The sequence below is a fragment of the Dipodomys spectabilis genome, unplaced genomic scaffold (assembly GCF_019054845.1).
Source record: "Dipodomys spectabilis isolate Male_0828 unplaced genomic scaffold, ASM1905484v1 ptg000174l, whole genome shotgun sequence".
Taxonomy (NCBI): domain Eukaryota; kingdom Metazoa; phylum Chordata; class Mammalia; order Rodentia; family Heteromyidae; genus Dipodomys; species Dipodomys spectabilis.
In genome coordinates, this window is record NW_024870851.1 from 2,250,223 (window position 1) to 2,277,614 (window position 27,392).

Consider the following 27,392-nt stretch of genomic DNA (forward strand, 5'->3'; position numbering starts at 1 on the left):
AATCTGATTAAAAAATAAGCAAGAGCCAGGTGTTAGTGGCTCACACCTATAATACTAGCTATTCAAGGGGGCTAAGAACTACCTAGACACCAACCAGGTAGTAAAGTCCATGAGACTCTTATCGCCAATTAACCACCAAAAAGCCAGAAGTGGAGGGAGCTGTGGCTTAAATGGTAGAGAGTGCTAGCCTTGAGCCAAAAAGCTCAGGGACAGTGCCTAGGCCCTAAGTTCAAGCACAAAAGATAAAAAAAATAAAAAATAAAAATAGGCAAAAGGTCAAAACAGACTCCTTACTGAAGAACAAGCATAGATGGCAGATAAACATGAAGGTATTCAACATCCTAAGTCATTAAGGAACTACAAATTAAAATAAGAAACAACTGTGTACCTACTAGAATGGCCAAAATCTGAAACAATGACAATGTGCAGATAGGATGTGAAGCAATATGGCTGCTGGTAGAGGTGAGAAGTAGAGGCCACTCTAGAAGATAGTTCAGCAGTTTCTTACAAAATTAAACATACTTTTACCATACAATTCAGCAATTACACACATGTTGGTATTTGCACAAATGAACTGAGAAGTTATATCCACACAGATACTTGTACATAGATGTTTATATTTTTTTATAATTGCCAAAAATTGGAAGCAACTAGAATGTTCTTTAGTAATAGCTTATCCAAAAATGGGTATTATTCAGTTCCAAAAAGAAAAGCACTGTTAAGCTATGAAACATGGAGAAACCTTAAGTGTATATTAATAGTGAGTTAAAGAAGCCAATCAAAAGGGTACACTATATGATTCCAACTACAAAACATTCTGGAAAAAAGCAAAACTGTGAAGACAGATTTGTGGTTTCTAAGGGAGAAAAAGAAAGGGAGGCTAGAGGAGTAGAGATATAGGTTCACCAGTCAGCCAAGTTCTGATAAATATTTGAGTCTAGTAAAAATGCATTTGCAGAATATCTTTCAATGCTAAAGATATGTAAATATGGAATTTTTCTTGTTAATGTTTACATAAGGAATAAAAACCACCACCTGAGGTATTTTGCATGATGAGGGGAAAAATAATAGTTTGTAGATAAAACTGAGAAAATGATTTGAATGTGGTACAGAATTATAATAAATATAAACCATGAATTATAATAATGCTTTATACTATATGCAAAACAATACTAATTATTGACAAAAAGTTACTATGACTAAAAATATAATAATAATTATGCAAGTACATTACTTGAAGTATCATTTGGCTATCCTACAATATATGTGTCTGATTTTAATGTTTTCTTTCTCAGTATTTTATCAAGACTGTATGTAATTTTATAGTCAAGGTATCTATCACCTGAATGCAACTGAAGGATAAGTAGAGCTACTCAAAGTGGGTTTATGTCATTTACTGAGGCAGTCTGACTTTGAGGAAGATTTCTAAGAATTAATATTTGACCTATAAATTTCAATTTCATCTTTTGTACACTGAGGAAAGAGATTAGTAATTTTATCCATATCAAGATGCTTGTTTTGGAGTACTGATTCCATTTCTTGAAATAATGCTTTCTCCATCTTCTTCATGTGGTCCAATATTGTTTTGGCTTTTTCCTAAACAAAGTAATAAAAGTAAATACATACATGAATTTAACCAGTCTAACCCATATCTACAGAAAAGATTTGTTCATTCTGGTTTCTGGTTTCCCTAGTCTATAGATACAGAAGGAATCAAATTCTTTGGGAAAATCACAGCTCTATATTGAGTGAATGCACTGAGATCAAGATATTAGTTATTTGAGTAGAAAATATTAAAATAATTATATAGAGAGCCAATAAAAAAATGAAAAAAATTTTTTTTCTTTTTGCCAGTCTTAGGGCTGGAACTCAGGGGCTGGGTACTGTCTCTGGAGCTTCATTTGTTCAAGGTTAGCACTGTACCACTTGAGCCACAGCACCACTTCTGGCTTTTTCTGTTTACTTTTTCTGGTACTGAGGATTTGAACCCAGTGTTTCATGCATGCTAGGCAAGCACTCTACCACTAGGCCACATTCCCAGCCCCTCAAGAAACTTTTTTAAAACGACAAATGAGAATTTTCTGTTAATTTTATATGGGCAAATTTGCTAAAAGATATTTTTGTGAATTTAGATCTTCTACGTTGCAAATTAAGGAAACAAAACAGTAATGTTTAAGAGAAAAAGCTATTAAAATATCTTTTTTTGTTAGTTGTGGGGCTTGAACTCTGGGCCTTGAGCTCTTCAAGGCTAGCATTCTACCACTTGAACCATAGTGCCACTTCCAAAAATGACACTTTTTTCTATGACTTATCTGTTATTTCAAGTATGGGAGAAAAATGTCTGTGGTTCTTACAGAAAGCAGCAATGTGGGTTTGGGGGGACGTGGGGATACTGGGAACTGAATCCAGAGCCTTGTTTATGCTAGGCAAGTGCTCTACCTCTGAGCCACATTGAACACAAAAAGGAACAATCAAAAATTGTTAACAAATTTAATTATCACATTGAGGGTCTAGAGAAAAAAGAAAACAAATAAATATATATGTATATATATCTATATTTGTGTGTATATGTATATGAAAGCAGTTACTATAAAATATATATAAGTTTAAAAAGCTTGTACCATGCCAGGCGCTGGTGGCTCACGCCTGTAATCCTAGCTACTCAGGAGGCTGAGATCTGAGGATCGTGGTTCAAAGCCAGCCCGGGAAGGAAAGTCCATGAAACTCTTATCTCCAATAAACCACCAGAAAAGTGGCGCTGTGGCTCAAGTGATAGAGCACTAGCCTTGAGCTGAAGAGCTGAGGGATAGCACTCAGGCCCAGAGTTTAAGCCCCACGACCAAAAAAAAAAAAAAGCTTGTACCATTATGGGCAGAATGCCACAAAGATTCTTCACATAAACTTAAATATGAAATTGTATGCATTTTTCCTTGAAGAATACTAATTTCATATTAGTGGGGGAAATAAAATTGTTCTATATATAGTATTAAAATAATTTAACTTTGGAAAACAAGGTGATCATGGGGCTCGAACTCTGGGCCTGCGTGCTATCCCTCAGCTCTTCAGCTCAAGGAGAGCACTCTACCACTTGAGCCACAGTGCCACTTCTGGTTTCCTGAGTGGTTTATTGGAGATAAGAGTCTCAGGGAGTTTTCTGCTGGGGCTGGCTTTAAACGGTGATCCTCAGATCTCAGCCTCCTGAGTAGCTAGGATTACAGGCATGAGCCACCAGTGCCAGGCTAAATTTAAATTTTTTATCTGCCAGAAAAAGTTAAATGTCAGCCAACAAACTGAGATTTAAAATTCTGCTGAGCAGGATGGTATACACTGGTAGACCCAGCTACTTGGAGACTGAGACAAGGGAATTACTTGAGCCCAGGATTTTGAGGTCAGGCTAGGCAGTATAACAAAAATCCCTTCTCAATAAAATAGAATAAAACAATCTAATTTACACACACACACACACACACACACACACACACACACACACACACACACACACACACACACACACACACGAATATCTCAGAATCTGACCCAGAATCAATTCAGAAATAAGCTAAGGAAAAAATTAGCCAACTCATTTAAGAAGAAATATGACCAATAAGCACAGATGATTACCAATCGCAGTAGTAATCAAGAAATGAAAATTAAAACTATCAGTAGGAGTATCTAAATGTAAAGTAGTTATTTATGGGGTCAGAACTAGAATCCAGATCATTGATGTTTCCTTCAAATTCTATCATCTTCCCCACTACTTTTACACTGACAATCAGCAGTGCCGCTTCATAGTAAACATGTTCAAGTTTTTATTTCAATATTAAAATATTTAGCAATTGATTTTAACAAACATTGAACTATTTAATTACAAAACTTGCCTCCCAAGCCGGGCACCGGTGACTCACGCCTATAAGCCTAGCTACTCAGGAGGCTGAGGATCTGAGGATCACGGTTCAAAGCCAGCCTGGCCAGGAAAGTCCGTGAGATTCTTATCTTAAATAAACCACTAGAAAACCAGAAGAGGTGCTGTGGCTCAAGCAGTAGAGCACTGGCCTTGAGCTAAAGAGCTGAGGGACAGTGTTCAGGCGCAGAGTTCAAGCCCCACAACTGACAAAAACAAAACAAAACAAAAAAAACTTGCCTCCCAGAAACAGTATTATGGGAGGACAAAATTGCTGAAAACTTTAAGCTGTTATAAGCAATGAAGGCTGTACGGAGACTGCTCAAAGAGTAGAATCTCCTGCAATAGTATCTCTAAGAGACTTTCACAAAAATCAGAGAACCAGCGGCTTACTGTTTTCACTACAGAGTTTGGAGAATGAGCTAAGCAATGGAGATGGACAATACCAGTAGCCCAGTGGACCACAGTTAGCATGCTAAAGCGGCTGCTAGTGCTTGCTCCCCATTCACACCAACAAACCTACAAGAGTGTTAGACTGAGTTCTGAAGTGAAAACAAAGAGCAGCATCAAGAATTCTTAGCAAATTTTAAGTCTGTAAGAGCTCTTTCCTTAAGTGTAAGCAAAATAGTAAAGAGAATAAAAGGTATGGCAACAAACATGCTACAGGCATTAATAAATAATTACCTGAAGGAAACTTAATTTAGTTCACTTAAATGTAGACAGAATGTAAATTTATACATCCTGACAAAGTAGAGATATAGGCAAACAAAAATAAGCAGGTGATAGAAATAAGTAAGAAAAGACAAATGGTTAATCTTTTTCTTCATTGTAGGGACTCTTTACACAGCCTTTCATTTTCTTATCTACTCCCCCTCCCCTGGTGTTAGAGGACGAAGGGCTAGGGAGCAATGATGAGGTATGATGTGATATATATTATACATAATATATATTATAATATATAATACATTATATATATATATATATATATATATATATATATATATAATTCTGGTGCCAGTAGCTCTTGCCTATAATCCTAGCTACCCAGGAGGCTGAGATCTAAAGGACAGCAGTTCAAGGTCAGGCCAGGCAGAAAAATTTCTAGACTTAATCTCTAAAATAACCAACCAAAAGCCCCAGGGCTGAAGACATGACTCAAATAGAGTCAGCCTTAAGCGTGATGTCCTGAGTTCAAACCTAATACATCCAATAAAAGAAAAATCAACTTATGACAGAAAATAAATATACCTATATATTCCTGAGGATTAAATTTTGAATTATGTATTGCTTTTCTATAATGCTTACAGTTTGTAAATAATATGCACATGTCATTATAGACATATAACTCATTATTGTAAGTGTATGGGATCTTGCCATAAAGGACATGCAAATTAAAACTACACTAAGATTCTTTCTTATCTTTGTAAAAAAAAAAAAAAAGATCAACAAAATAAACAACTACAACTGAAAAAGTCTATGAGATTTTTTTTAAAGCACTTTCAATTAATTTTAGTCAGAGCTGCAGGATTAAGAACAAGCCCAGGGTAAGTACACTTCAGAGGCTTTGTCATTTTTTTTTTTTTTTTGGTCTGGTCGTGGGGCCTGAACTCTGGGCCTGGGCTCTGTCCAGCTCTTCAGCTCAAGGCTAGCGCTCTACCACTTGAGCCACAGCACCACTTCCGGCTTTTTTCTTTTTGCTTATGTGGTGCTGAGGAATCGAACCCAGGGCCTCAGGCATTCAAGGCAAGCGCTCTACCACTGAGCCACCTTCCCAGCCCAGGCTTTGTAATTTTTGATGTGTGATATATAATAAGCAAACTCTTACCCAATCCTAGTTTCAAATTCCTGTCAGGAAAATGAGAATGATAATAGCACCTGTCTTAATAAGCACTTGGGAACATTAAATGAAAAGAAATGGGATATAACAAGGGCTCAATAACTTCTAGCTATTGTTACTATGTTTAATACACTAAATTCTCTAAAAGAACCAAAGATAAAAAGTAATATAGTCAGCCGGGTGCCGGTGGCTCACACCTGTAATCCTGGCTATTCAGGAGGCTGAGATCTGATGATCATGGTTCAAAGCCAGCCTGGGCAGGAAAGTCTGTGAAACTCTTCTCTCCAGAAAACCGGAAGTGGCTTGTAGCTCAAGTAGTAGAGCGCCTTGAGCTGAAGAGCTGAGGGACAGCACCCAGGCCCAGAGTTTAAGCCCCACAAAAGACAAAAAAAGTAATATAGTCACTATAATTTGAGTAGCTAAGTTTGTCTCTCTGTGTGTGTGTGTGTGTGTGTGTGTGTGTGTGTGTGTGTGTGTGTGTGTGTGTGTGTGTGTGTGCTGAGGGACAGCACCCAGGCCCAGAGTTTAAGCCCCACAAAAGACAAAAAAAGTAATATAGTCACTATAATTTGAGTAGCTAAGTGTGTGTGTGTGTGTGTGTGTGTGTGTGTGTGTGTGTGTGTGTGTGTGTGTGTGTGTGTGTGTGTGTGTGTGTGTGTGTGTGTGTGTGTGTGTGTGTGTGTGTGTGTGTGTGTGTGTGTGTGTGTGTGTGTGTGTGTGTGTGTGTGTGTGTGTGTGTGGCTGGTCCTGAGCTATCTCTGAACTTTTTTAGCTCAAGACTAATGCTTTACCACTGGAGCCACAGCTTCATTTCTGGCTTTTTGGTAGTTTATTGGAGATAAGAGTCTCACAGACTTTCCCGCCGGGGCTTCAACCTTCAGTCTTCAGATCTCAGCCTCCTGAGGGCTAGGATTACAAGTGTGAGCTACTGGCACCTGGCTTCTAAATTATTTTTAAGCCCATTTGTTTTTACCCTAATACTCCAAAATTCAAACTATGGATCAAATCACAAATTATTCTTAATGATATAATGATTAATATAATTACTCATACCTCATTATTAAGTATTACTTCCAATGCCTGCTGATGTTTTTGGTAGAGTGGGTGTCTTCTGTCAGGCTTGCAGTGTGGTTTCTTTTTAACCTGATCTTCAAGATCAAATGTTGGTGAACTGGTATCCAATAGTTGTGAAATGCATGGCACAAATACAAAGGGCTTAAAAACAGACCTGGAAAAATTGGCATATCAAAATATACAATTATATTCAGCATTATTCTGAAGATTCCCACCAATTAGAAATGTTTACTAATGACAGTCAGTTGTTCCTGCCATACCCTCTCCCCTAATACACTTGAATCCCATTTAGGGAAGGGGATAAAGCTTTACTCAGCTTTGCATTCTCATAGATCTAACACAGAGCTTAGGGCATAAATAGTACCAGTGAACTAGTAGTTTGGCATTCTGCAAGGCAAGAACAATCCTAGATGTTTTAAAATGAAGATTATGTTTTGTCTGAAAGATTGAAGTGTTTGTTTTGTTTTCTTTGTTTGTAGTACAGAGGACTAAACCCAGGGTCCCATGCTTGTTAGATAAGTGCTCTGGTACACAAGCCAAGCCCTCAGTCCTTGTCATTTTATTATTTTGGATAGGATCTCACTAACTTTGCCATGTCTGGACTGGAGCTTGTGATCCTCTTACCTCAGCCTCCCTAGTAGCTGGGATTAAAGATATGAACCACTATGCTTGGCTTTCACCAATGTTACTAAAGGGATACAAGTTTCATTATATTTTCTTGAAAATGTATTTATTTATTTTGGCAATTTGTTTTTTTGGGTTTTTTTTGTCCATCATGGGGCCTGAACTCTAGGCCTGAGCACTGTCCCTCAGCTCTTCAGCTCAAGGCTAGCGCCCTACCACTTGATCCAAAGCACCACTTCCAGCTTTTTCTGCTTATGTGGTGCTGAGGAATCGAACCCAGGGCCTCATGCATGCAAGGCAAGCACTCTACCACTGAGCCACCTTCCCAGCCCGTATTTTGGCAATTTGAACTGGAGTTTGAACTTAAGGCCTTGTACTTGCTAGTAGGCACATTACCACTTGACTGCCTCTAGCCCTTTCTGCCTCTGATATTTTTCAAATAGACTTACTTCCCACCCCTCCCCCCAAGGCCAGCCTGCAATTCTCCTATTTAGGTATTCCATGTAGCTGGGATGACAGGCATGCACCACCACACTTGGCACTTTATTGGTTGAGACAGAGCCTTGCAAACATATTTGCCCATGATGACATCTTACCATAATTTTCCCTCTTCTGCCTCCTGTATAGCTATGATTACAGTGTGGTCTACTGACCAGCAAAAAAAATACCTTTAATAAAGTGGAAGACTAAAGGATAGTAAAAATAGTTCTACATATAACATGCTTAGCTTAAAAAAAAATACTAATGATAGCCAGGCACGGTGCTTTACGGTCCTAGCTACTCAGGAGGCTGAGATCTGAGGATCAAGGTTCAAAGCCAACCCAGGCAGGAAAGTCTGTGAGACTCTTATCTCCAACTAACCACCAGAAAACAGGAAGTGCCACTGTGACAGTAGTGGTGTAGTGCTAGAGCACTAGCCTTGAGCTGAATTGCTGAGGGACAGAACCCAGGCCCAGAGTTCAAGCCCCACAACCAACCAAAAAAAAAAAAAATACTAATGATTTAAAATAGTCTATAAAGTCCTAAAATATAACTGGAACTATTTATATTTTAAGTTTTCCATGTCTGTATCTTCTAGATATGAATACATAAGTAAATCTAGCATGACAACATGGCTTAAGTTGTTTACTATTATTAATTGTTTAATGTCATAATGTCTGAAGTCTAAGAAAATTTATACATGTTCTTTCTTTACAATGTTAAATAGATTTGTGGGAAAAAGGAGTGGGGGTGGGAGATGGGAAGGGATGGGAAGGGGAAACAAAGGAGGAGGCAACAATGCTTGATAAGAAATGTACTCATTATCTTGCCCATGTAATTGTAACCCCTCTGTATGGTATTTTCACAATTAAAAAAAAAAAAGGAGGGAGGGATAATTGAATACAAGAATCTCTTGGCTTTATCCATAAAATAAAAACGAGTAATTATTTACATGTGGGAATTGCAAACTCAAATCTGAAGAGAAAATATATAAAAATTACTTTGTATAATTAAAAAAATTTGCTTGACAAAATCATTCGTATACTAAGGATTTTACCCCATCCTATCTCCTCTTGCTTGTTCACAGAATTTTGTGGCTTCACCTTTCAGGATCAGGAGTCCCTGTAAAGAAGTGAACACAAGGAAGGCCGAAGTCTTGAGGTAAAACAGAAACCATGCTTGCAGTTGTCAGGAATTCTCCCTCCATGTTAATGCCACTTGGTTTATCTCGGAGTATTTCCACCATTGTTTCAAAAGTTATGTTTCCTAAGGAAATAATTTGTAAAACTATCAAATATGTATGCATATATTTATGCTTTGTAAATACAAATTGCTTTCTCTGCTGATAACATATAACAAGATTTATTGGTTTAGGTATAAAGACATTGACCATAAATAACTCTGTAGTTAGACTCATGTCACTGTCACAAGAAAGATTTTTCCTTCTAAATAAAAAATAGACAGGATTGGAGGTGTGGCTCAAAGTGGTAGAACATCAGCTATAGCAAAAAGCCAAGCAAGACTGACAGGCCCTGAGTTAAAGCCATGATACTGGAAAAACAAAACAAAACAAAATCCCAGATTCTCTAACAGGTAAAAACTTCCTAAAAATAATCAGTGGCGCAAAAATACAGTCAATCCTATTGCACCTACAGGATTTCTTAAGGCATATTTAGTCAGCAACAAACTGATGATACCAATAACTACTATGGGGACCAATACAAAGAGAACAATGAACTTTTTGTTTCCAATATTATACAAGATATTATTTTACAAAATAAATTTTTCTATAGTTTCTGTGCTTGACATTAATACATGTATATAAAAGTATGAATTAAAACTTGTAAAGAAATAAAGAAGATAAAGCATTTTATTAGTTAGTGAAAGTTGGATAGGCACAATTTTGCTGGACTACTTTGAAAGTATGAACATCTGTTATGTATGATTGAAATATTTTGTGTGATTATATTGTATTTTATGCTCCTGTTATAGAGAGCTTCAGAATTCAGTATTTGGAAAATATAGCCAAAAAATCTTAAAACGTTGTTCATATCTTCAGACAGTTTTTGCTCTTTTCTATACATATCCATACCCAAATTAGGGGGTCAGATTGACCTTTTGACAAAAAAAAATAATATCACCCTACCCAATGAAGTTCTCCAAGGCATTGTTCTCCTTCTCAGATGTCATCTATTTATCACTCCCAGTTCCTTCTGAATCAAGTGAAAATTCTTTGAAATTAAACCCTACTACTAAGTTCAATAGAAACCACCTTTTCCTCTCCTGTACAAGTATGCTTCATCTTTTGGCTATATTGATCCTAGTCTGTCCTTAGGTTATACGTTTTCTAGACATTGATGAGATTTTTCTCTGGTTCTCATTCATTCAGATATTTGTTAATTATTAAAATATTAATTAAATGTCAAGCCTCATCCCAGGCATTGGAGATGTACCTATATGAAGATATATATGAAGAGATCTATGTGTGTATGTGAGACAGTAAAGTCCCTTCATCTCATTTCAACTGAATTGAAAATCTTTCCTGAAGTTTCAGAATACGTTTTAAAGTTTTCCTTTGAATAAACAAGAAATTCTCATAATCAAAAGAAAAGAGATACTCAAAGTAATACATTTAAAATGAGAGCCAAGAGCTGGTCATGATGCACACATCTATAATTCCAGCTCTTGAGATAGACTAGAGCAGGAAGAGCACAGACACAAAAATACTTTTTGGTTGCCATTGCTATCTCACTATGTAACCCAGGCTGGCTTCAAAGTCATCATCTTCTTGCAAAATATATATTTCAAAGCTTTTAAAATAAGGCATCAGTGAAATAAGTCTATTAAATAAATGCAAAACCATTTTCATATAACCAAAAGCAAACAATTAAGAACTGTAATAGAAATTAACAAATTCAATTAGAGCAAAAAATATACAATAACAGGAGAAACTTATAAGTCAACATGAAAATCAGCAATCTAAGCTCTCACTTTACTACAAAAAGAAAACAAATAAATATAAAGCCCAAAGCATGTAGAAGAAAGGAAATAAAGAACTGAAATCAATAAATTGCAAACAGAAAAATTGAAAAAAGTCATTAGTAAATAGTTGTCTCTTGTAATGATCAAAAAAATTGATAAACCTCTGGCTAGACTGGCAAAGAAAAGAGACAAGAGACACAAATTACAAATTATTAATGTCAAGAATTAAATAGAATCATGACAGACTATATACAAAAACTAATAACGGAATATTACAAATAACTTTATACATTTAATTTACAACTTAGAAAAAATGAACCCATTCTCTAAAAAGCATGTTTTATAAAATTCATGACTTAAGGAATTAAACCTATAGTGTGTGTATAAATATATATATATATATATATATATATATATCTAATGGAAACATAATTTACAGTGGTTAAAAAAAAAATTAGAAACAAGGGGCTATGGGCACAGCTTCACAAGTCCCTGGGTTCAAGCCCCAGTACCACAGAAAAACAGGAAAGAAACTGTGAACAATACCATTGATTACTAGCTGGACCTATGCTTCCAGACTGGTCCCTACAACCCAGAAAGACACAGATCAAATCATTCATGTCTGCTGCCATCTGTTCCCCTTCCTGCCACCCAGTGAATGTTGATAATGTATTTCTATATCAAGAGAAAGTCAAGGTAGAAAACATGCTGATGAAAAAAGCTGTTAAAGTCTACCTAAGGGGCCAGGAAGGTGGCTCAGTGGTAGAGTGCTTGCCTTGCATGCCTGAGACCCTGGGTTCGATTCCTCAGCACCACATAAGCAGAAAAAAAAAGCCAGAAGTGGCACTGTGGCTCAAGTGGTAGAGTGCTAGCCTTGAGGTAAGTGGTAGAGTGCTAGCCTTGAGGTGAAGAGCTGAGGGACAGCACCCAGGCCCAGAGTTCAGGCCCCACAACCAGACCCAAAAAAATAAAATAAAATAAAGTCTACCTAAGAAAACAGAAAAAGATGTGAATAAATTCATAACTTGATTTTTATTCTTCAATAGAAAGGCAATATTATCAAATGTCAATTCTTCCTTAAAATAATCTGTATTATTAACTCAATTCCAGTCAAACCTCAATAATACATTCTTTGGATGAGCTGAAAAAATATGTTAAATTCATTTGAAAAACTGAACATAGAGCTGGGAAGGTGGCGCAGTGGTAGAGTGCTTGCCTTGCACACATGAGGTCCTGAGTTCAATTCCTCAGTACCACATAAGCAGAAAAAGCCGGAAGTGGTGCTGTGGCTCAAGTGGTAGAGCGCTAGCCTTGAACTGAAGAGCTGAGGGACAGTGCCCAGGCCCAGAGTTCAGGCCCCACGACCGACAAAAAAAAAAAAAAGAAAGAAAGAAAAGAAAAACTGAACATACATAGATGACCATGAAAATTCTGCAAAAACAGTTTTAAGGAAGTATGTGTCATATTAATTTTAGAAAAATTGTAAATTCACTCACTGTTCGTTAACTTATAAAACAAGTATTGAATATTTACTTTGTATACTTATACTGTACTAAGCAAACATATAAATCTAATTTATATGTAAGTCTACTAGGAACTTGATATTTAATATCAATATTTAATTGGTTAGCTTTCAAGTCAGCAGGGAAAATATAAGTAATTAATAATTAATAAGTGGTGCTGGAATCATAGGCTAATCACTTGTGAGGTAAAGAAAAAGCTTGAATTCAAATTAATAGCTTAAGAAAAATTCCAAAGCCAGGCGCTGGTGGCTCATGCCTGTAATCCTAGCTACTCAGGAGGCTGAGATCTAAGGATTGCAGTTCAAAGCCAGCTTGGACAGGAAAATCCATGAGACTTTTTTTTTCTTTGTCAGTTGTGGGGCTTGAATTCTGGGCTTGGGCACCGTCCCTTCATTCTTCAGTTCAAGACGAGTGTTCTACTGCTTGAGCCACAGTGCCACTTCTGGTTTTCTAGTGGTTTACTGGAGATAAGAGTCTCACGGACTTTCCTACCTGTCCTGGCTTTGAACCGTGATCCTCAGATCCTTAGCCTCCTGACTAGCTAGGATTCTAGGCGTGAGCCACCAGCGCCTGGCTTCCATGAGACTTTTTTTTTTTTTTGGGGGGGGGGGTCCGGTTGTGGGGCCTGAACTCTGGGCCTGGGCTCTGTCCCTCAGCTCTTCAGCTCAAGGCTAGCGCTCTACCACTTGAGCCACAGCGCCACTTCCGGCTTTTTTCTTTTTGCTTATATGGTGCTGAGGAATCAAACCCAGGGCCTCAGGCATGCAAGGCAAGCACTCTACCACTGAGCCACCTTCCCAGCCCTTCCATGAGACTCTTATCTCCAATTAACCAACAGAAAACAGGAAGCGGTGTTGTGGCTCAAGTGGTAGAGGGCTCTCCCTGAGCTGAAGAGCTCAGGGACAGCGGCCAGGCCCAGAGTTCAAGCCCCACAACCAACTAAAAAATAGAAAAAGGAAAAAGAAAAAGAAAAATTCCAAAGGTCAGGTATAATGTTATATGCCTGTAATGCCAGCTACTCTGGAGATGATTGAGAAGATTGTAGTTTGGGGCCACTCCTAAAAGCAAAAAAAAAGAGTAGAGGGAGCAGTTCAAGTAATAAAGTGCTTGCCTAGTAAGGGGGGAGGGGGAGCCATGAGCTCAAAGTCCAGTACTACCAAAAAAAAAAAAATTTTAAGAGTCATTTTCCATTTATCAGTTAATGTAAGGACTTTACAGTACTTAGTTCCAGCTATTGCCTCCTATCTTTTGTGCTATGATCCTGAGAAGCAGATGCACAACATCGAAGTCAATGCAAAGGCATTTTGTTTGATTGCCTTGAGCTCAAGGCTGGCCTATGTAGTCCAGGGTGGCAGGCTTCAAACTCACTGAACCAGCCTCCAGAGTTCTGGGACTCATTACTATATCAGAGCCCACAGTATTTAGGGGAAAATGCCTGTGAGAGAAAATGAGGAGTCAGGAGAGGCTCAGCAAGCCACCAGACTGTGATACAAGCCCGATCCTGAGTTCAGCAGATAAAGGACTTACGGTATAGCTCAGGGGTAGGGAAAAGAAAAAGGTATGGTGGTTTGGGGGGTGGAGGGGGGTAATGGATACGAATAATGTGGAACACAACAAGAATCCTAATGTTTAGGGTAATTTTGGACAAATTGATTACCATTATATTGACATAATTAATTCTATGTTTAACTACAAAATAACTGAATCACAGATTTGAAATGCACACAAGATTATAGTAATGGATGTATTCAACAAGTCTATTTTTTCCAAGTGTGAAGTACAGTTTATCTAGCTCTCTGTGTTTCGCCGAAAGAATGTCTTTCCAATACTTTCACAGAAAATTGTCTACTAGTACATTATGGTTAATTTTTCCTATGATTTTTCTAGGTAAGATGAGCCTACCTCTCTCCTTTCCAACTATCCCTACCTGATAGCTATTAACTGTGCTGCATGTATATCCAAATTGTATTTCTATTCACTCATGTATTTTAAATAACTAGTTTAAATTGCAATGAAATTGCAACCTGTATTTTGCATTCATTTTACTGAACCCTGCCATTGTAGTCTCAGTACTTATTCAATGCTTGCTAGTGGATTACTTATAGCCATCCTACTCAAGTGATCATGTAAATCCTCCTTTCATTTTCAGAATTGTAGGTTTTGAATGCCAAAAGCATTTTTATAATACCTGTATTATCACAGTGTTATGGTTCAGACACTGTTTTTATTAAAACTTGCCATTTATAGGAGTTTAGACTTGAATCATTTTTAAATCTCACTAGATATTGAAGCTATGTATTGGATAGGTAGGTATGGATGGTAAGATTTTGATTTATTGTTGAGTTTTAATATTCATAGCTGTTTTTAGAAATATTCCTTTTTAGTTCTCCCAGTGTTTTTCAAAATTAACAGAAAGATAGAATTTCTTATAACAAGTTATCCATTAATTCAGTGACTTATTTTTCTTGAATTCAAAGTCATGGAGATATATGGAGAAATTAGATATGCATATACTTTTATAAACTCATTACCATAATATAGAATAGTTGATAGTTTTACATAATTAATTGATGAAAGACCTGTAGATTATTATAATTTGGATATAGATGTGAGCCTTTTCTTTATTATTAAATCATCAGATTATCAGGGGGATGGAAGGATTATGCTTTTTATATACTCTTTGTCTTTGTGGGCTAATCCAGGGCCTCATGTATGATTAGCCTATGATCTACCAGTGAAGTATATCTAGCCTCAGTTATTGTACAGTTTTGGAGAGAAGAAAAAAATATGTATGGTCAACCAACTAGTATTAAAAATAGATCCTCTTGTCCCCTCCCTTTTTCCTTTCCCTCCCTTTTCCTTCCCCTCTGCTCCTTTTTTTCTCTAGTAATTCTGAGCTTCTACAAATATTTTATCATGAACCTTTTCTACCGCAGTAAATAACTATTATAAGACTCTCATTTGGAAGTGGCGCTGTGGCTCAAGCAGTAGAGCGCTCACCTTGAGCTGAAGAGCTGAGGGATAGCACTAAGCCCAGAGTTCAAGCCCCACAGCCAACCAAAAAACAAAAACAAAAACAAAAAAACCCTCTCATTTGTTTCATAATGCCTGATAGGCAAATAGCAATCACTCACTAATCCATATTTTAATAGATGCTTCCTAATTGATTTATAGAACCTTTAATCCATCCAATGTATGAGGGTATATCAGTCATGTTTTTATTAGTAGAATTACCCTTTTAGAAATTATCAGACATTTAGGAATATAAACTCATTTGCTGGAATTACTTGGTAGCAAAAGGAGAAAAGTTACTCTATAAAAGCTAGTGTAGTGGCTCATGTCTAATTCTAGCTATGTGAGAGGCTAAGATCAAGAAAATCACAGTTTGAGACCATCTTGGGCAAAAAGTTAGTAAGACCCTTTCTCAACCAGTAGCTAAGCACAGTGGCACAAACCTGTCATCCAGCTACATGGAAGGCTGAGATCAGAAAAACCATGATTCCAGGCCAGCCTGGACAAAAGAGATCACAAGAATATCTTGAAGGAAAAGCTGGACATGGTGGTACTCCACTCTTGTCATCTTAACTAGAGCTGGAAGCATAAAATAGGAGAATCAAAACCCAGGCACAAGCTTAAGCAAAAAGTGAATTGCTATCTCAAAAGAACTAAAAAATAAGTACTAAAAAATGGCTGAACAACCAGGTGCCGGTGGCTCACGCCTGTAATCCTAGCTACTCAGGAGGCTGAGTTCTGAGGATTGTGGTTCAAAGCCATCTGGGCAAGAAAGTGTGTCTTGTCTCCAATAAACCAATAGAAAACCGGAAGTGGTGCTGTGGCTCAAGTGGTAGAGGGTTCGCCTTGAGCTGAAGAGCTGAGGGACAATACCCAGGCCCAGAATTCAAGCCCCACAACCAACCAAAAAAAAAAATGGATCAACAGTAGAGTGCCTCCCTAGCAAATGTAAAGCTGTGAGTTCAAATCCTAGTACTTCCCAAAAGAAAAATTATGTTGAAGTGTTCCAACATAAAGGGGAGAGTCAAGGAAGAGAGTCCCTAAGTTCTATAAAGCGCCTAAATCTCCATCTGCTTCTGAATAATAACAATTTAGCTAGGATTAAAAAAAAACAAAAAAACCTGAGCTATGTGCTGGTGGCTCACATCTATAATCCCAGCTACTCAGGAAGCTGAGCATCTCCGTTTAGACTTTCTGGGCAGGAAAGTTTGTAAAACTCTCATCTCCAATTCCACTAGAAAAGTAGAAGCGGCCAGGTGCTGGTGGCTCATGTCTGTAATCCTAGCTACTCAGGAGGCTGAGATATAAGGATCACAGTTCAAAGCCAGCCCTGGCAGGAAAAGTCCATGAAACTCTTCACTCCAATTAATCATCAGAAAATTGGAAGTGGCAGTGTGGCTCATGTGGTAGAGTGCTTGTCTTGAGCTGAAGATCTGAGGGAAATGTCCAGGCCCAAAGTTCAAGCCCTACAACTGACCAAAAACAAAAGAAATTCAAGCTCCATGACCAAAAAACAAAACAAAACAAAAACTGACTGATTGAAATTTGAGTTGCCAAACTGTTTATTCTCTGGAAAAAAAATCAATATTTTAATTTAAAATATTTGTTTGCTAAAACAAGAGTTAAACTATTTCAAATTAGGTTTTGATGGTCTGTGCTTTGAAGAAATAAGTTCATTTCCTTTGAGTTATTCAGCATAAAGCCTTTGTAGCATTACTTTATGATTTTCATAATGTCTGTGAGATTTATGACAATTGCTCTTTTACGCATGATACTAGTAATTTGTGTCTTCTTTTTCTCTTTATTAGCTTATGAGTTTATCAACTGTTGCCCATCTTTTTGAAGAATCAGCTTTTGGCTTGACCAATTTTCTCTATTATTATTTTGTTAACAACTTTATTGATTTTGAGTCCTTTCTTTATTTAAGCTTCCTTCCTTATCCTTGCTTGAGATTTCTCTCCTTTTTCTTTTTTCTAAAGTTTGTTAAGTAGAAAACTATAATACTGACTTTTTTATTGTCTAATATAAGTATTCAATGCTGTAAATTTCCTTGTAAGCATTATTTTTCATAGCATTCCATTGATTTCTTTTCTTTTCTTTTTGCCAATTCTGGGGCTTGAACTCTAGGCCTGGGCACTGTCCCTGAGCTTCTTTTGCTCAAGGCAAGCACTCTACCAGTTGAGACACAGTGCCACTTCTGGCTTTTTTGAGTAGTTTATTGGAGATAGAAGTCTCGTGGAGGGGCTGGGAAGATGGCTCAGTGGTAGAGCACTTGCCTTGCATGCTCGAGGCCCTGGGTTCAATTCCTCAGCACCACATAAGAAAAAAGCCGGAAGTGGTACTGTGTGGCTCAAGTGGTAGAGCGCTAGCCTTGAGCTGAAGAGCTGAGGGACAGCGCCCAGGCCCAGAGTTCAGGCCCCACGACCGGACCCCCCCCCCCCCCAAAAAAAAGTCTCGTGGAGTTTCCTGCCTGGGCTGGCTTCTAACTGTGGTCCTCAGATCTCATCCTCCTGAGTAGCTAGGATAACAGGTGTAAGCCAAAGGGGCTCAGCCAAATTTACATTTTTGAATTGAAGTTTTAGGACAACAAGTTATTTAGGACCTGGAATAAGAAAGAAATAAAAAAGCAAGGCAAAACAAAAGGGATAACTGGGAATTTCCCTGTTTTGTATGTTGGAGCCTACCTCCCCTTTCCTCATACCAGAAAGGGGCTTTTTAGAGCTCTTTCTTTCCATACCCAGTGCACAGCTCTAGGACTGATATTTTTTGAAACCAAAGAAAGGGAGAAAAAAAACCCAAAACATGTAATTTACCACAACTGAACTTTGCTTTTCTACTTTGAGTTCTGGTTTCTTTCCCTTTCTGTCTTATATCTTATATTTTTATGAGTCTTCAGAAAGTTTCTCTGTGCATCTCTTCTAAGATTTTACTTATGTTCAGAAAGACTTCATAGTATGCCCTTACTCTCTTACGTGGAACCAGCCTACATTAAATGCTAGAGAATTATACATTCTAACTAAAAGATAAAATTTATCAGAATGGCTATACTACAACAAAATCAAGACCCAAATACAGGCTTTCTACAAGAAATTCACTTTAGTGCTTGCTTCGGCAGCACATATACTAAAACTGGAATGATACAGAGAAGATTAGCATGGTGCCAGTGCAAAGATGACACAAATTCGTGAAGAAATTCACTTTAAATATAAATATTTATACTTAGTGCAAATTCTTCAAAATAGATTTTATCACTCCTATATAATAACTATACAAACTTTATTCTGGTATTATTTGGATACTAGAATTACCTTTGTGTTTATTCAGAAGCTTGTAGCCCTCACAGTATCTGCCTGGTGAAGTCGTCATCTTGGCCGTGTCAAGGTAAGAATATGTTGCAGCAAAATCAAACTCCTTTTTACCATCCCACCAACCTTTCTGCTTAGCATATTTTCTCAAGTCTGGGTGCTCCCGATCAATCTTGGTTGTTATAGAAAGCTGGTTAGAAATATTACGAATGCCCTCTAATTTCAAAGAAGGAAGGGAAGGGAAAAATACATTTAGCATAAAGTCATTATAATTCTTAACCACTATTTAAATGCAAATACATACTTGTAAATTTTGTGCTAGCCATATTTCTTATATATTCTAAAAGATGAATACATTTTAAAATTTAAACTCTTTGGGATCATTTTAGGTTCACATGCAGTTATAAGAAATACAGAGAGATACTTAACTCAGTTTCCCTCATTGATAACATCTTGTAAAACTATAATATCACAGCAGAATACTGGTATTGATACAGTCAAGAATACTTCCACAATGACAAAGATGCCTCATGTGGCCCTTTTATAGGCAAACCATTTGTCTTCCACTCTAAATCCTACTCCATCCAGTTTTTTTGGTTTGTTTTTTTTTGGGTCAGATGTAGGACTTGAACTCTGGGCCTCAGCCCAGAATGTTGAACGTTAGCTCAAGATGAGCGCTCTACCACTTGAACCACAGTGCCACTTCTGGATTTCTGGTAGTTTATTGGAGGTAAGAGTCTCACAGATTTTCCTGCCCAGGCTGGCTTTGAACCTCAATCCTCATATCTCAGCCTCCTGAGTAACTAGGATTACAGGTGTGAGCCACTAGCGTCCAGCCTCCATCCAGTCTTGAGTATGTCTCTATTACTCTAAATGTCATTCAAGAATGTTTTATAAATGGAATCATACAATATATAACCTTCTGCGTTTTTTTTACACATCATGATTCTTTAAAGATTCATCCAGTTTATCATACCTATCAACAATTCATTCATTTTTATTGCTAAGTAGTATCTCCTGGTTTAGATGTGTTACAGTTATATTTAACCATTCATTGACAAGTTGTTTCCAGTTGTTTCCATTATGGAGAAGGCTGCTATCAATATTTATGTCAAGGTTTTTATATGAATGTAAGTTGTTATTTATTTGTGAGAAGTGCACAGGAGTACAACTGCTATATTAGTTACACATCTCATCCTTTTAAGAAATTACTAAATTGTTTCCATAGTGGCTGGCTGTAAATTTTTGTAAGGAATCTATAAACCATTTAGTCCACATCTTGTCATCATCTGGTAATATGATTATTTTATTTTTGCCATTTTGCTAAAAGTCTAGTGATATCACAATGTGGATTTCATTTGCATTTCCCTAATGGCTAATGGTGCTAAGCATCATTCCATGCCCTTGTTTGGTATCTATATGTCCCTTCAAGTGCTTTCTTTTTCCCATTTTCTAACTGGATTGCTTACTGTGGAGCTTTGAGGGTTCTTTATATATTCTAACTGGTCTTCTTCCCTATGAATTACTTTTTAAAATACAATCATAAATAAGTTTAAAACAAAATATTAGAATCCCAAAAATATTATGGCACTAAGCTTGAAAAAAATTTTCAACTAAAATACAAAATATGAAAGCCTGTTCTAAAGTGATAATAGATAATGCAGATGATAAATGACAGGGTTTTAAAACTGATTAAAATGATAGTCTGTTAAGGTCAAATCAATTATCACTCTAATAAAGTCATACTTGGGATATTCTTACTATAAAAACAAAAGGAGTCATAGCAGAATCAGAACAACAAGCAGGAGTTTTGCATCTAATAGATAATTCTCCATAGTTTAACAAGTTCATGCTTTTTAAAATTAATATATATACATTTTAACTGATACATAGTATTAAACATACTATGTCATATAGTGTGGCATTTCTACATGAACAATACAATGTATAATGATCAGATTATGTTGTAGTTGGCATATTTACCATTCAGGTATAAATTACTTCTTTGTGCTGAGGACATTCACAACAATTTAGTTCTTGGGTTCATTTAGTAATAGAGAGAACAATGGCAAAATTCATCTACAACAAGATAATTAGACTCAATGCAAATGTTCATCTTGCATGATCAGGTAAGACCTTTTCAACAAAATGTTTACTCATTTCTCTTTCATGCAACACACTTAATAAAAGTTCTCATTGATAACCAGACCAACAAGGATAATAGGTTAAACTTAATTTCATATATTATTTATTTTATAAAATAGAATATGTAAAATGAATGTATAAAGCAAAATATTTTTAAATCGTTAAGAAATAACTGACAATGACCTATTGTGAAAAATATATCCAAATCTTCCACAGCTTTATGATGCCTTTCTGAACTCTGCCAGCTCATGATTACCTTTCCTTTCTCTAAAGTTCATAGCCTCCATCTGTCATGTACATTGTCATGTACCATGTAACCTTTTACATATGTAACTTATTCCTCTAGTAAAACTAGGAGGTCAAAGAGGTAAGTACACAAGAAACAAATTATTATACTTGAATAAAAGGCTATGCTCTAGTAAAAGAACCCTGAACTAATAATTAGGAGGAAAAGTTAAAAGTTTTTCACACCACTACCTAAAATTATTTCATATCTCTGGATATCACCATTTGAAAATTATTGAAAGTAATTCAGGATCATAAAGAAGCCATCACGAGAAAAGAATTCCCAATCAAATTATATTCTTTTACTCAATGACAAATTATATATCTACTATTGTAATGCCTTTCTAGGCAAGGCATAGTGGAACATGCTTGTAATCTCAGGTGCTTAGGAGGCAGAGGCATGGAGTATCAGTTTAAGACCAGCCCAAAGTGAATGAGACTATATCTCAAAAATGAAATATTTGAGACATTGTATAGCCCTTCTTTATTGAAAATAGAAATGGTTTAAGATTAGTAATATCGAGACAAAGTTGGTTTCCTATGTTTTGACTGAGGAAGAAGGTAACTATAGAGGGAAGATTAAATTATACTCTAGGAAAGTACATGTATTTATTATATATAGTAGTTGACAAATAGATGTTTTCTTCTTAATAGATACTTTTTAACCTTGTGGGAAAAAAATGAAATGCAACATGGCAAAATGGGTGGGGGTACGGGAGCACTTGGAGTATTGGCTCAAGACATAGAGGCTTGTTAAGTCCCTAGGTTCAATTCCTAGTACTACATATACCCACACCTCCACCCTTTTAACCCTCAACACTCAAACACCCATGCTAGTCAAAGTCTGCTTTCCCTCGCCCCCAATACTTCCTCATGATACAACTTTAGAATTTAGTTAAAAGTTTTAAAAGAAAGAAATGGTAATAGGTTATTGAAAAATGAAAAGCACTGTAGAATAGCCCAAAGCTCCGCACAGAGTTTTCCATACCTTGTATCTTTTCTGCTGCCCAGAACTTCCCTGCAGTCTCCAGAATCCAGGCTTCCTTCCTATCAGCTATTAGGAAACTGTTATGATAGCTAAACTCCATCCTTCCTTCAGTACAATTTCCACCCTGGCCATATTTTTCTAGTAAATCAACGATGACATCGAGGGCTTTTTCAGCTGTATCAGCTCTTTCAAGGCCAAGTCTAAAAGAAAAATATTGAAGTTTTAATTTTGAGACTTTGCTTCACATTCAAAGTAAAATATCCTTCAAGTTAACAGATAAAATGAAATCTAACCTTTAAACTTTTCCTCTGAAGTCACTTTGGTATTATGAAAAAAAAGCTTAGAAGCCAATAAATGTTTTGGAGTCAAGTTTTTTGAAGTCATATGTTCAAACTCCATCCTGATAATTTATTAGCAAATTACTTTATCTCTGTTATTAACCTCATTGAGGTTAATAATATATACTCTATGAGGCTATTATGAGATTTAGTTAAACTTTTGATAAAGCACATTAGGCACTTCCAATGAATCATCATTTCTAAATTCTCTTCTCTGAATTAATAATATTTGAGAGTCTAGAAGTTCATGCTGGTACTCTGAAGCATTTTTACATAAACTGCAAAGTATAAAAGCCAAAAGAGAGAAAGTAGGAAAATAAACTGGGTAAGTTATACCAAAATTTAAATTTAGACAAATTGTATAGTGAAAAAATATAACCTGACAAGGTCCATGCCTAGTAGTGCTTCCTCACTACAAACTTCTTCTCTTCCCCATACAGCTTCATTCCCAATGCAAACTCCATGCTCATTGGCTCCCATTTCTGCTCCCCACAACCAAGCTGGACGACTGAGAACAACAGCATATGTCTCAGGAACTTGATCAATTTCTATGTAAGTACACTGTAAGAGAAAAAGTTATATGATAACCACAAAACTAAAAAAAGAAGTTATCTAAACTCAGAATTTAAAACATCATTCTGAAGATATGGCCATTATGAAGGGGGTAAATAAATCAAAATTTTCAATAATAAAGGTATCAACCTTAAAATATTTTACACCAATGAAAATCCTTCCTATCTATCTAAAATGAAACCCCAAGTCAAACATTCTTGATCCCTAGTCTGAAGTAAATGCCTCCCACCCCCAGCATGCTAACTCCTCAACTTTAGACTGGGATTGGTTGTAAATATAGCCTATTCCTAGACAGGCTCCTATAAGACATTGTCTATAAAACATTGTCTAAGTCTTATCAGCTGACTTTAAAATCCCTTCTTATCTAATATAATTACATATTAAAACATTGTAAAAAGCATTGAAATTGAAAAAGCATTGATTAAAGAGTTAACAATTTTATTGTTATTCTAACTTCTAAATTTTTGAAATAGAAGGCAGAACTCTATATTCTGTTCAAATTCTTTTTCAAATTTAAATTCTTGAATTTTAGCTTCTATAGTCTTCTGCCAATTGGTAGCTAATGATAAGAATATTTTTATTATACTTCTAAAGAAATTGCTAAGAAGACATGTATTTCACCTACCTTAAGCTGCTCTCCCAAATTATCATGAACTGCAGCTGAAAAGTAAACTATCTCTTGTACTTCATCGCAGAGTCTATCTGAATTTTTTCCAAAAATAATCCTATTATCAGTGGTTGCAGGCGGTAATGCCACAAATGAGTCACAGGAACAAGGCTCCATTCTGAAATAAAAATCATATGGAAATTTCAAAATAAAAAGAGAAAACATTGTAAGTATACACAAAACAGTTTTCCTCTATAACTAAAGGGTATTATTGTCATATCTAATAGTGTTCATTAAAATTTTAAATATCATATACTACAGTTAAAATTTTTAAAAAGTAAAAGGAATGACAGAAGCCAGGCACTGATGGCTCACAACTTCAATCCTAACTACTCAGGAGGCTAAGATGTGAGGATCACAGTTTGAAGCCAGCTGGGGCAGGAAAGTCTGTGAGACTCTCATCTCCAATAATTTACCAAAAATCCCGAAGTGGAGCTGTGGCTCAAAGTAGTAGAGCACTAGCCTTGAATGAAAAAGCTCTGGGACAGAGTTCAGGCCCTGAGTTCCAGCCCTCAATTGACAAAAAAAAAAAAACAAAAACACAGGAGTCAATCAAACACACCAATCAATACAAAAATGGGTAATGAAGAGTACCTTCTTCTTGTTTACAGGACAAATTTGCTCTAACAACTTTTTCTCCTTAAATCTTCTCTTAATTCCTTTCACTATTTCTATATTTGGGATCTCTACACCTAATATAGTGTTGTAAAGGCTATATAGTCTACTATATTTGTGTACTTACATGCATCCCTTTGCTAGACAGTAAGATCCTTGAGAGGTAGGAATAATTTTTATTAATATTTGTGTTGCTACCATTGAACTTATGATGAGAAAAGAGGTTAGAATTCTTTCTGTTCATTTTTGAGTGTATTTCAACCATTCCATCTTGGCTCTTTTATCCAGTTAGTTCCTGCAATACATACTTTTGACAGGCTACATAATTCCTCTGTTTCCAACCTCATCAATTAAAAAAAAAACCTGTCTAATGTGGTCTATTAGGAGAATCCAACAAGCCATAACATAGTAGAGCCCTCAAATTGTGAGAGTAAATTCCTCAACAAATGAATTATTCCTTAGGGGAGGAGAAGGGCTGGTATTATTAGGTTTTAACTCAGAACCTCCAACTTGCTCAGGTGATGTGCTACCAACTTGAATCGTGCCTCCAGCTCAGCTTCCTACTGGCTATTTTGGAGATGAAGACTTCCCAGTCTTTTCTGTCCAGGATGACTTCGAACCCCAGTATTCTAGATCTCAACCTCCTAAATAGCTATAATTGCAGTTGTGAATCACCTGTATCCAGCTAAGGTTTATTCTTAAATTCTTCCCAGTTAGAGAATTTGGTTGGTGGATCCCACAGAGTATTAGTACCACCTTCACTCAAAACCTGTAGACTTGAGCAGGGGTGTGGCTCAATGGTAGAGCTCTTCCTACCTGCAAACACGAAGCCCTGAGTTCAAACCTTAGCATCATGGAACAAAACAAAACAAAGACCTAAAAAAATCAAAAATATATAAAAATAAAAACTACAACCACTGGTGACGTAAAGGTCATCTAAGGAGACCCAAAGGTCATGATATGCGCCTTGGTAATCAGAACTAACGGGGGTAAGGAACTTGCCGCTCAGTTGGGCCGGGGGGGGGGGGGGGGGGGGGGAGGGGGGGGTGGCTAGCCACTAGCGAGGTGAAACTTTGACCGCCCCACCCAACGAGTATTTACCATTCAACAGACATTTATTGAATTTCTGCACAAGCCACCGTACTATTGAGAACGAACGAGGGCCTCACCCTGAGGAAATCCCCTTCTACTTTATATACTTTTATTCAAATGCTTTGGGGAAACCTCACCTGGGGACTAAGGGTAGGACAAAAGTGACCATCTCCACACAACAGGAGCAAAGCCGTAGAGAAAAGATGTTGCAATTGATGTCAGAGCTACTAGCAACCCAGGCTTACACTTGAAGCCCGCAGGTACTGGCCATCAGGCTGACCCCGCACCCCGCGGGACCCCGCACCCCGCGGGACCCCCGCACCCCGCGGGACCCCGCACCCCGCGGGACCCCCGCACCCCGCGGGACCCCGCACCCTGCAGGCGGCGCTCACAACGCAACTGGCGCAGCTACGCCCAGCAGCCCACAAGAGCTCCGCCACCACCCCGGAGCCCGCCCGCAGAATCCGTACCTCAACTCCGCAAGCCCCGCCCTCACGCACGTCCCTCCTCCCACGCACGACCCTCCCCCGCCGCGCACGACCCTCCCCTCGCGCACAGAGGCCCTTACTCAGGCCTCTGAACTCGCTGGAGTGACAGCCGAAAGGGGAGGGAGTGGAGGCACCAGTTGCCGGAAGTTGTCACCTTTGACCGCGGAAGTTCTCGCTGCAGCTGGCGGTGCAGTTCCTACTAGGCGGCAGAGTTTGTTTACGTCGCTCTCCTCCGGCAGCTGGCTTCCCTCGCTCGGACTTCAAGATGGGGAAGTCCTTCGCTAACTTCATGTGCAAAAAGGACTTCCACCCCGCCTCCAAATCCAACATCAAGAAGGTGAGTGGAGGGATCCGGAGAGGAGTCTTGCCAGGGTGGCGTCACGGGGCTCCGCGGACGGTCGCGCCTCGTAGGCCCCGAGCCGCGGGGCGAGCCGAGCCCGCGGAGGCATCCTCTGGACTCGGTAGACGCCAGGCGGGGACGCCCCCGCCCCTCCGCCGGCTCCGCGGGCTTGAGTGGAAATCCATCCACAGGGGAGGCACGCCCGACGTCCTCGGTGCTCCTCGGCTCGGGGCCGCGCTTCGCCAATAGGTGAAACTCACTTCTCGCTTCCACTCTCCCTTCCCGTTTGCTAGTGTAGGGTGTCCTGAGCTCACTGACGTTTAAATTAATGACGAGTCTAAGTGCAGTATAAAGACCACGATGGAAAATGATAGTGGTGGGGGAAGAAAAGCTGAATGGTGAAGTATAAAGTGCCTGAGCTTTGGAGATAGACCTGGATTCTGGTTATTCCAGCACAGTCCCTATCAGCTCTGAGGCCTGGAATAAACTATTTAAAATCACAGATCTTCAGTCTTCTACTCTACTAGTGAAGAATGGCCGGTGTTAAATTGGCTTGACTTGTAAAATTGTGCTGAAGATTAAGTGAGAAAATATAGAAAAACTATTTATAGTAAAGTGAAGGCCCACTGTGTATGCCATAGAAGGAGTACTCGAGCATATATTAAATGCCTTTACACACAAAGCTATGAAAGTAAATTCGCTCTAGGGGCTGGGAAGGTGGCTCAGTGGTAGAGTGCTTACCTTGCATGCATGAGGCCCTGGGTTCAATTCCTCAGCACCACATAAGCAGAAAAAGCCGGAAGTTGCACTGTGGCTCAAGTGGTAGAGCGCTAGCCTTGAGCTGAAGGAAGAGCTGAGGGACGGTGCCCAGGCCGAGTTCAGGCCCCAGGAAAGACAAAAAAGAAAAGAATTGGCTCTAATTGTCTTTAGAACAGTTGTGATGAGCTACATATGGTACCATCTATGTAAAAAGTACATGTATATAGGTTTCACTTGTGTGTGCATTAGGATCTCTTTGGGAAGATGCACAATAAGTGGGTAATACTGGTTACCTGTGCATATATTTAGTAAGAGCAAATAACAAACCTTACCTGGGTGTGGTGGTGCGTGCCTGTAATCCCAA

The 27,392-nt window shown here is 37.9% G+C and overlaps 2 protein-coding genes and 1 non-coding gene across 5 annotated transcripts in view; 2 read left to right on the forward strand and 1 right to left on the reverse strand.

The window, feature by feature from the left end:
* Positions 1 to 484: 484 nt before the first annotated feature.
* On the reverse strand, positions 485 to 26,068 carry Scrn3 (secernin 3). 3 transcript variants are annotated; one of them, XM_042694183.1, is made up of 8 exons: positions 26,010 to 26,068; positions 23,693 to 23,852; positions 22,874 to 23,055; positions 22,157 to 22,356; positions 18,742 to 18,954; positions 9,020 to 9,182; positions 6,792 to 6,966; positions 485 to 1,596 (listed from the first exon to the last, which is right to left on the reverse strand). In XM_042694183.1, exons 2-8 carry the CDS (start codon positions 23,849 to 23,851, stop codon positions 1,426 to 1,428), a joined length of 1,263 nt encoding a protein of 420 aa, XP_042550117.1. In that variant the 5' UTR covers position 23,852; positions 26,010 to 26,068; the 3' UTR covers positions 485 to 1,425. The 3 variants fall into 3 exon arrangements, with proteins under 3 accessions (XP_042550117.1, XP_042550119.1, XP_042550120.1); XM_042694185.1 differs by lacking the exon at positions 9,020 to 9,182 and having other exon boundaries at positions 1,503 to 1,596; XM_042694186.1 differs by lacking the exons at positions 485 to 1,596; positions 9,020 to 9,182 and having other exon boundaries at positions 6,791 to 6,966.
* LOC122120144 lies at positions 18,533 to 18,640 on the forward strand. The gene has a single exon (XR_006149667.1). It is a non-coding gene; the product is annotated as a U6 spliceosomal RNA (small nuclear RNA).
* A 25-nt stretch (positions 26,069 to 26,093) lies between the features above and the next one.
* The window catches only part of Cir1 (corepressor interacting with RBPJ, CIR1), a 36,730-nt gene continuing 35,431 nt past the window's right edge, over positions 26,094 to 27,392 (forward strand). The window contains exon 1 of the mRNA XM_042694187.1: positions 26,094 to 26,266. Coding sequence (XP_042550121.1) covers positions 26,195 to 26,266 — 72 coding nt within the window. The 5' untranslated portion in view covers positions 26,094 to 26,194. The remainder of the gene's footprint in view (positions 26,267 to 27,392) is intronic.